General features: G+C 41.7%; 1 protein-coding gene across 1 annotated transcript in view; it reads right to left on the bottom strand.

The window, feature by feature from the left end:
* Positions 1-8,709: 8,709 nt before the first annotated feature.
* Positions 8,710-10,831, bottom strand: part of LOC145399142 (uncharacterized) — a 313,723-nt gene continuing 311,601 nt past the window's right edge. The window contains exons 22-24 of the mRNA XM_080271880.1: positions 9,435-9,596; positions 9,151-9,225; positions 8,710-8,952 (exon numbers count right to left, since the gene is read on the bottom strand). Coding sequence (XP_080128006.1) covers positions 8,710-8,952; positions 9,151-9,225; positions 9,435-9,596 — 480 coding nt within the window. The remainder of the gene's footprint in view (positions 8,953-9,150; positions 9,226-9,434; positions 9,597-10,831) is intronic.

Here is a 10,831-nt window from a genome sequence, read left to right as displayed (position 1 = left end):
TTGCCACGATCACTCCTTGGTCCATTGGTTGGATGAGAGCAGTGGTATTAGGTGGCAAAAACATGCACCTAATACGGCCATTTTCAGCAACCAAGTCCTTGTCACACAGGTGGGCAGGTGCATTGTCGAGTAGAAGGAGGGTCTTTACCTGGTCCCGCGGGATTCCCAGTGTCTTCGTTTGGTAATGGATGACCTCCTTGACGAAGTGACGGTGAAACCAGTCTTTGAAGATCATAGCTGTGAACCATGCCTTCAAAGAATGGTACCAGACGACAGGAAGGACACCCATCACCCCACGAAGGCACAGAGGCTGCTTTGCACAGCCAACAACAACGGGCTTAAGCTGGTGCATGCCGTTAGCACTGGCACAACACAAAGCAGATATCCGTTCCTTGGAAAGCTTGCGGCCAGGTACACGCTTCTCCGTCTCCTCAGCTAGAGTGTTCGTTGGCAGCGAGCGATAGAATAGGCCAGTTTCGTCAGCGTTGTAGACTTGAACGAGAGTTAGGCCCTCCCTGTCGATCAAGCCCTTCACCTTGTGCCGAAACTCGTCAACTCCATCCTCGTTAGCATCAATGCTTCGCCATGTGCTTTACAGTTGGTAAGGCCATGCTGCAACTTGAACGCGGAGAGCCAACCCTCGGATGCCTTGAAGTCTAGGGTGTCGTGAAGCCTGGCGAACTCAGCAGCAGCCTTCAGCTCCGTTCCACGTACCATCACATCAGCAGCATGTTGTTGTCGATACCAAATCAACGTGGATCGGTCGATTTCTGCAAACTTGGGGGTAAACATAACCTTCCTTTCCACGTTGCGTTTGCTTCTCGACGAGAAGTCAGCCGTGTACTGCATGAGTTTGTCTCGGGACCTCTTGATATTGAATAAAGTAGACCGGGCCAGGTTAAACTTGTGGAGAATGCGGGAAGAAGACCACCCCGCATCTACTTTCTCCAATATCTCCAGTTTCTTCTCCAGAGTCAACACCCCTCTCTTCCTTTTCTCAGGTGATGGGGCCATCATCACACACACTAAAGAGGAGGCCCGAGAGCAGCAAGAGGCCCTGCAGCAGGTAGGGCACCACCACAAAAGCGATCACGTGGGCAGCCATTACGATGAGCGTGCACTCGCGGCGAGAGACAGGCGGAAAGTGGGGAGGATGCAGGGGCGCTCTATCGGACGTCAGAGGAATGACGCGCCAAAACAATGCTCTCCCGCGGCGTGCGCGGTAAGTTCAAATTACGGACGGGAAAAAATCGTTTATTTTTTTTTAATTTTTTTGGGTTTTCGGACCATTTTGGGAATGATGGATCCCAAGACGATTATGTCCGGGTAGTGGGGATGTTCGGTTATTGGGCGTCCGGATTTTAGAGTGATTACTGTATATATATATATATATATATAGTCATCTCACATAAAGTGTGCCTTTGCAAAGTGTGTCTTGCCTAATGTGCGAGGAGTGTCTGACAATAATTAATTATTTAGAAAGTGCATTTGCCACTTGCAATGTGCAACGGGCATGAATAATTGAGGCATATATGGTATTCTCTCGCATCTCGCGAGCATAATTTGTAGCGTGTGATGGGTAAGGGTGGGGCTGGTGAGTATGTGGTGTGGTACGGCTGGTGTGTGAGTGGTGACCACAGCAGCAGGATGATGATGTATGTCTGTAGTGTCTGACTTGGACTTCAAGACCTTCCTGGAGCAGCAACAGACAGCACCTAACTCAGTGCAAACTAAGATATGCATTCCATGAAACTGGCCACAGAACATTGTGCTTTAAGAGCATTCGTTGATCACTGGCACAATTGTCACCAGGGTTGCCATTTGGTATTTTTCATTACCAAATGTGAGGCAATTTGATAATGAAAAAATCGATTGGTAATCATTCAGAATGATAAATTACCAAACATTCAATCAGTAATGATTCAGAATGATTAATAACCACAAATTCAATCAGTAATGATTCAGAATGATCCATTACGAAAAGGAATTTTCACATGTATGAGTGTACCGAGGGTGAAGACAGTGGATTATTGTTTTGTTTTTTTAAATGCAAGAAAGAAGGAACCTAAGGCTAAGAGCCACAAACCATTCTTTCAAAAAAAAAACAAACCCACACACACAAAAGAGAGCCAAAACCCCTCCAGTAGTGATGAGAATGAAAGTGCAGAACAGCTGTCGAGTGTTCTGGTTCAGTTTCCAGGGTACGGCCTCGGATACCACAACAACAATTCGCATTATCTACCCTCTGTACAATGCTAGCAAGGTCTTGAATTTTCATAAGAAATATAAAGTAGTATTCTTGCATGTTTCTATTGTAAGTTTTCCTTTTACATTTTAGTTAGGGGTATGTATTGGAGAATCAATACAGTAATCCCTACTATCCGGACGCACACTTTCTGAACTCCCCACTTACCAGACATTGCGGGCCTGGACCTTAGGAACCCAAAAATGGCCAAAAAAAGAAAAAAATCCCCCCAAATCCGAATTTTTTCCTACCCGTAAATTGAAATTGCCGTGCGGCGCCGAACAGCTGTTTACACTACAGCCCCTTCACTCCTTCCTTCCTCCCCCTTCCCCCCTCCCCAGTCAGGGTTGCCATATGGCATTTTTCATTAACAAATGTGGGCCAATTTCATACTGAAAAGTTCGTTCGGTAGTGAATCAGCATGATCCATTACCAAACAGATTTTTCACATGTATGAAGATGTAGCAAATGGAGACGGTGGACTGTCTGCTCTCTTTTGATTAATCTGCTAGCATACATAGTGCAAAAATAAACATGCTGCTGCTTATAAGGAGTGTGATTATTTCCACTTGTACATATAATTAGCGAAGAATAAATGTTTCCTTTAAGAATTTGGTAATGAAAAGTTAAATTTGGTAATGATAATTGAGGAGTCTGGTAATGTGGTTGAGTTCAGATCTGGCAACCCTGATCCCAGTTACTGCCTAACCTTCATCACGGGAAGACGTTCATCGCAATAGATGCCACATGTGCTCGTTTTTGCGAATAAACAGTGAATAAACTGCAATACGTCGCCACTAGACCACATGGGAATTTACAGTGTTGTGCAGTGTAAAGAAATTAGAATTTAGAGTGCAAAGGATTAAGTGTGGAGTGCAAAGTGGCGGTTGAAACTGGTGACTGAAACTGGCGTGGTGCAATTAAGAACAGAATGTACAGTGCTAAAAAATTATAACTCACAGTGCAAATAATTAAGTGTAGCACAGCACTGGATTACAGCAACGTTGGGTCTGGTTAGTACTTGGATGAGTGACCGCCTGGGAACACCAGATGCTGTTGGCATCCCTACGTGTCAAGTGGGGTTGGTGGAGAATTAGTGCCCCTCCCTGTAAAACAATTAACTCTAAGCCATTGGCCACCCCGTCTGGGATACATGGCATCTGGCAATGAATGAATGAATGAACAACACTGGATTACTGTACGTGCTTCAAGAGAATTTTCATAACTAATAGAGCCTTAGAGGAGGCAACCACAGACATGCTGTAAGTATCCTATACTGTACACTGTTAAGTATTTTCCATGCTCACTTCTAATTCCTCATTCTCTGGTTCCTTTTCATTTATTTCATGCCTTATGTCCATTGTTGGTGTGAATGGGGTCTTAAATAGGTTTAAATAAGTGCTATGCATGTCCGGTAGGGAGTAATTTAGGTGGCTTTCAAAGTTAGGCTGGGTTAGCATCATAAGTACCAGTCCAACAGGCAGAGGCCCACTTTCCAGAAGGACCACTTCCAGACATGCCTTTGGCTCTATTACATCGGATAGTGGAGGGATTACTGTATACGAAAATTCAGGATGTATCGCCCATAGGGCCATTTTAACATGGGATCCTATGCTTCGCAAAGTGCGAATTTATAAAGTGCAACATGATGTGTCACCCATATTCACACACTTTACGCAAGATGACTGTGTACATATATATATATATATATATATACAGTATATACATATATATATACATATATATATATATATATATATATATATATATATACAGTATATATATATATATATATATACACTCAATACTCGTTAATCGTGGCAATTTGGGTCTGGACCACTGCCGTGATTTATGAATAATAACTCTTATGTGAAAAATTAATTTGGGTCTGGACTTTGGCCAACCCGCCCCCACAGCACCCTTCCTACACCTATCTAGGCACCATTAAACACAAACATACAAATTTAGGAATATTCAGTGCATGTATTAAATAGAAATAAACAATGTTAATGGATCTCACCTTAATCCTATGACGAAATTGCTTAAGTGAATGGAGTGGGGTGGTGTTGGGAAGAACTTAGAACCTCTCAGCACCTGTTCTTCCCAAACTCTTTCGCCAGCTTTGAAAACTTCTCTCTCTTCTCAACACAACGAATGAGCTCCAAACGTTGACTGTACAACAACTGCGGCAGCTTCTTGACGCCATACTGCTTAGAACGCTTAATTGGGGGGTCGGGAGGGGCCATGGCAGGTAGGAGGCGGGGGGAAGTGGCACAAAAGACAGGTAACTCTCGTACTCCACAGCGACGGTCTGTAGAGTGCGGACTGGTGGGACAACAACAACAACATGGCAGCATTAGTAGGCACATATGCCACCAGGGACGCGCGGTGATTGGTTGTTGGGTCGCGATTTTCAGTTTGAATGCTGCGGTTTACAGTTCTCCTCGGAAAAGGCCCACTTGGGTGCCTAGATCCGCGATTTTCGTAACTTAACAGTGATTTAAGGTTGCCGGCAGTCTGACGGCCACCTAGCCATGATTTACGAATCCGTGATTTATGAATACGCGATTTATGAGGACTGAGTGTGTGTGTATATATATATATATATATATATATATATATACATTTATGCACAGGATCATGGTGGCTCAATGGTAGAGTGCCTGATTCTAGATTGAACAGCTGTGAGTTCATGCCACGCCCAGGTAAGCTGTCATGTCAGGAGAAGTAGTGCTTTCAGTCACCTAGCTGGTTGTAGCAGCCATGGCTCAGATGGTCAGAGCGCTCTGATAAAGGGTCGGAGGTTCGAGTCCAGTCAAGGGTCACTGGTAGACATCAGGAAGGGCATCTGGTCATAAACTGCTACACTCTCCAAAACCTAAGTCTTCTACCAAGGGGCAACGCCTTAGCCCTTATCAACAAATGGGGAAAAGTCATAAAACTAAATACTGTATATATATATATATATATATACAGGAAGTCCCCAATAAACAAAATGTATAGGTACCTTTAAAATCTTTCGTATATCGATTTTTCGTACACTGAAGCATTTTTCCCCATAAGAAACTTAAGAAAATGAGGAGATGCATTCCAGGAGCCCCCTAAAAACTGTCAACTAACTACTCTGTACTGTACTGTACTAGGCTGGTTTTCTCCATCCTGCTGCTTTGTGTCCGTGTAGCCTGGTAAGCAGCAGGTGAGCTTGACAAAGAGGTTGCCATCTTCTTGTAAGTTCTTTCTTCTTCATAACTGTATCAACAGTGGACACAGGTAAGCACATGGCACGCCCGATCTCATTCTCACCCTGGCCTTTCTTGTGCCTCTTGATAATTTCGAGCTTGTGCTCCAGCGTCAGGGGTCTGTGTTGCTTCTTCCTGGGAGGCTCCACAGATGATGATGGTGAAAGTGAAGGACGCTTGGGTGGCATGATGCAAGATGCAAAAGATGCGAAAGCTTCTCGAAGTACAGAAGGCACGCACTACACAGTCGGGGAGCGGAACAAATTGGGACGAAGCGGAGGTAGTTGCTTGCCTAGCCATACCTGATAGTGGCACTGAGGTCAGTCGCGAGGCAAATTTGAAACATTTTCTCATAGCACTTTTCGTACCATAAAAGCATATGCCTTTCGTATAGGGGAGTTTGCCCTATATTTTTCACTTTCGTACCTTCAAATTTTCGTATATTAAGTCTTCGTATATCTGGGACTCCCTGTATAGTATATTGTGCAATGGGTAAGGTAACTGATTTCCCTGTTCAGCAGTTTATGGATTAAAGCACACTGGTTCAAATCTATGAGGTGTGCAGAGGTTTTTCCATCATGGTGATAGCCAGGAATGTAGAATGGTCTCCAAGCCTTAAAGCATTTGGACTATGCCTGCCTATTATAATATTCTTCTACACCCCAGGCCCTCCTGGGTTCTCCAAAATGGGTATTTTCATACAAATTCACGTCATTTTTTAACCAAACCATGTGATAAAACAGCAACAGGCAGTTCTATGTAATATGTTATTCATTCATCAACAACCTAGTTTCCCCCTAAAAGGGAGTGGGTGTGATCCAGAAATAAGAATAAAATAGCACAAAAGTAGAGCTAACAGCTTAGTGCTAACTGAAATAGACAAATTACTCACAACAAAAGCTCAGTCTTAGTCCTGCATATCTCTCACAACAAAAACATCTTGGTACTGCATGTCTCATTTTACTGTAAATCTGCTAAACTTGAGAAATCAATTCTTAAAAAAAAAAAAAAAAAAAAAAAAAAAAAAAAAGTAGTTATTAAGTGGAAAATATACTGTTATCTGCAACTACAGGTCAAGCTTGGGAGGAAGGGAGTGTGGGTACTTGGCAGATGAACATATCCCCTTGTGTCAATTTATGATAGGTTACTATCTGTCAGAGTTAATAGCTTAACTGTCCCACCAAACAATGCTGAAATGGTACAATCTTCTTTTCCCTTAGGTTACTGTAATATCAGTTAACATGCTATTATTTAAAAAATTATATTACAGTTTTGTAACACTTATCTAGTTGGTCCCGAACTTCTGTGGAATAAACATTCGTATCCTCAGCACATTCACATTTACAAACGGGTCCTGGGAAGGGAGGAGGAGGGTGAAAAAATTATGAAAACGAGTACAAATAGAAAGCAAGGAAGTAAAGTCTGTAGAAGTATGCAAGTTGTCACTGAGCCCTGACTTTTGTCGGCATTATCATCAATACAGCAAAAATAAACAGTAAACTAAGCATTCTGTGGGTTAGATATGCATGCACATGGAACACAGAGTGATTGCACCATGCCAAGCACACTGATAAATTACAAACAGCCAGCCAAATGCCTGCTAGCTGTGCAAGGCTTGTATATTCATGTATTTCCACTTTAAATAAATGATTTAATGAAAAATAATTTTCCCTCACAGCATATTGGTGCATGTGGAATATGAATACAGTAATTAGGAAATAGTCTCCCCCCCCCAGGCTGTCTCCTTTGTGTTACATAACTTGCGTAGCTAGTCGCTTGCTTTCATCTCTACCCATTTCCATCTATGCATCTCACTCCCACTTTTAATTAATAACAACACCTTTAACAAGCCTTATGTGGTTGGTTTCCTGTAAACTGCCAGGAGTACAGTTAGGTCAAAATGTCTGATGAAATGAAGAATTGACTGACCAGTAGCTGCTAAGGACCTAGGAATGTTGGTTGTCAGACCCTCGTTTGTAAATAATATTACCGTACTTATTTTTCGGGCATCACATTTTTGTAAACATCAGCAATTCATGACAAATTTTATACCGGTAACATATTCTTCACAAATGTTCAGGGCCAACTGCACTTCAAAGATGTATTACAGGTGCTGTACCTATATATACAATCATCTGTGTACCTCACCTCCTTCAACCCAGTGAAGAACTGTTAATTTTGGTCTAGTTACCCCAAAGCTGATTAAAATAATCAGGAGAAAGCAAGAATAAAGCCAAAATAATGTCAATGGGTTTAGGGGGTTGCAGTGTCAAGCAACAGTAACATGGGCACAAGATATCATCGACATCATCAAACAATTTTAACCACCACAGTGAAAACTTGATCAGTTGTTAAATATAACTCATTTCTGCATATAAGGGTAAACATTACAGGCAGACCATAACTTTGCATAATATTTTTTTCCAGCCAGCATTGACCTTTAAGCATTCAGTAATGATATAAGGATAAAATTACTTAGCAAAATGAGACAATAGTAATGTAGACTAGGCCCCATCAGAAATCACCAAAGCCATTCATCAATCAACGCTTGTCCACATGCCTAACAATGGAACCGAAGTAATCTGTGAGGTGCTCCGAGAACCTCAGTGGGGCCTCGTCTTTCATTAAACTTAACTACTTGAGGTGATGCAGCCATTTAATACAACCAAACATAGGTATGAAGACATGAGTTCCCTATACTTTATGGCAATTATAGCTTTGTAAATAAAAAAAAAAAAAAAGTGGGAGCTCCGACTAGTATTGGTTTCCATTCAGCCAATTTTGTATAAAATTTACAAAATGTACGTATACTTTTATGTATAACAAGATACATAACTTCTATGTTTTAAACATGAACCTTAATAATCAATATGATTATAAAAAAAGCAAGTCAGGGGACCAGTAAGATACTGGTAAATGTTTATGAAGCATAAGGACTTACAGATGTTATCTCTATCTTTCACTGCACTTCACTTTCATCTGATAATAGATTGCCAGAGTCTAAAGTGTTCAGGCTCCATACCTACAAATTCCCTTCTTGCCAAAGTTACACATAAGTTCTCAAAACATTCATTTATACTCATTTACACATGATAATTACATATATCTTAGTATCACTGGGTTTTCTCAATACGAGTTTCCATTAAAAAAAAAAAAAAAAATCACACAATGTACTGATAATGCCTCTTGGGCACCAGTTTGCTGTAAACTAGTGCACTTCTCCTTTTAGGAATAGATTGGGGTGGCAGAGTGTGGACCAGAGGTGTTCTGGTCACCCTGAGTAGAGTCATATTTGGACCTTGAATCACGCTCCTTTATGCTTTTTGAAAAAACTGGCTGTGTAGAGACACTCTGCAGAAGCTGCCTGGATGCATCATCACCATCATCTGTATCATCCAATGCCACTAGCATCCTATGGTTTCCTACACTGTCGCGTAGAGGGTCCAGACTCTCATTTGGCACAGAAGCCTGAAGAATGATACATACTTTGTAATCTGCAGCAAAATAAATTCAGAAGTCTAGAAATACTTTATTTAATATTGCCAAGAAATGCTGTTCTTAAGAGGTTGAAAACTGAAATACAGAGAAAAAATAAAGCTTAGCACTGTACATCTACAGTCTGCAAGTTAAGGGGATAGAACAATGGGCAACTGTTGATGTGTGTACCTGATGCATCTGAATTCCACTGGGATCGAAGAGGGAGTTAGCCACAATGCCATCATCATGCGACCCTGGGCCTCCCTGCAAGACATATACAGGAGTTAATGCTTGTGAACAGCAGTCAGCACACAAATGACATAATGGCAGGAATGCCATGAAATGTAAGTGCAGTTAATTTTTCTGAACATAAAGGAAGTTACAATATCAATTAATATATAGCGCAATGACAGAACACTGACACATGCTGCCTCATTCATCAGCTTGGTTGACTCATGTTCTGCTGTGCTCACCTTAGTGTCTAGGTGATGGTTCTGCGTGGCAGGCGGCAGGGAGGCTAGCATGGGCTTGTAATCATCTAGCTCTGAGCCATGTTCTCTGCCTGAGGACTTAGCCCCATTGGCGCAAACCATGCGACAAGTTCCATTACCCTGAAAGTTACTACCATGAAAATGCTACATTTATTTTAACCCATTAGCACTAAGCATTAAGACTGTAATTACATATTAATTGACATTATAAGGTCTCTGGCTTTACAACAAGAATATTATGGACTACGATTCAGGCATGAGCATTGCTATTTATCAAAATTAAAGCATAAAGATGCTGCTAGATGTCAGCATTCATTTAATTTTTTAGCCATGCATGCAGGTTTCTGACATCCCCAGTGCAGCATACACACAAATGTTAGATGGTCACTGGAAAGCAGAAATAGCACCTGAGGCCAAAGTGAGAAAAAAGTGTTATGTAGTTAAGGCGGCCACCAAAGGAAGAGACTGTTAAGAAAAATACTATGTGAGAAGACAAGCAAGGACAACACAAGATATGAATGCTGATTGTCTATGTTTCTCTGGTGTGTGAGTGTTCTATTGTTCCATATTTCATCAAACACAAGCAAGTACAGTACGCTGATGAGAAGCCTTCATCTCTCATGGTGACCCACTCTACTTCCAGACTGTAGTGTGGGAGCGATGTAAGCTTTGTTTTAATACAGTATTATACTTCAGCAACTCTCAGTGCTCAGATTAACTTCAAAGCAAATTTTTAAACACTTACTAATGAGAACATTACTAATTCTAACCCATAAAGTTGTTGATGCTCAGCCCTGGCTATGCATAGTCCAGCACATTCATTGACTGCAGGTAAGCAACTGCCCCTATGGGATCATCCAATAGTTTCCCTTCACTGCTGATGTTGAGTCTGCATCTCAGTCTGGCATTTGCTGTGCCATGCTCCATCAGTTGGGTTATGCTGTACAAACCAAGTCCACAAGTGGGGCATGTGTCATCTGTGGTTCCAACCAACCCAAGTCTAAGCAGGAAACTGAGGAGGGTTGGGTGTTGTCCTAATCTACACCTACCTAGATAAATTCAATCAGCTCTATTTAAGGATATCTCTGATGGATGATGTCGGGAGGGTGAGGCTTGAATCTACACAGTCAAAGTAGTAGTGAAACCCCTCACAGGCATAGAGGATGATATGCACACACTGTCATGATGCCTTGACTGATATCATGAATAATTTTCATGCAAAATCTTCCCATGTCTTACACTTTATCTTGAAATACTGCTGTGTTGGACTCAGCCTAATCAGCCAGCTTACATCTACCACCAAGCACTGTAGGTTTGGGGGATATTCTTGCACCAATTATTTCCACAACACTGGGAGAGCAAGAACTCAATTCTACTGT

This window comes from Coenobita brevimanus, chromosome 47 (genome assembly GCF_032717465.1).
Source record: "Coenobita brevimanus isolate Jiangsu-jjx chromosome 47, ASM3271746v2, whole genome shotgun sequence".
Lineage (NCBI taxonomy): Eukaryota > Metazoa > Arthropoda > Malacostraca > Decapoda > Coenobitidae > Coenobita > Coenobita brevimanus.
Note: the sequence above shows the minus strand (reverse complement) of the source record. Positions and strands in the feature narration are given on the sequence as shown.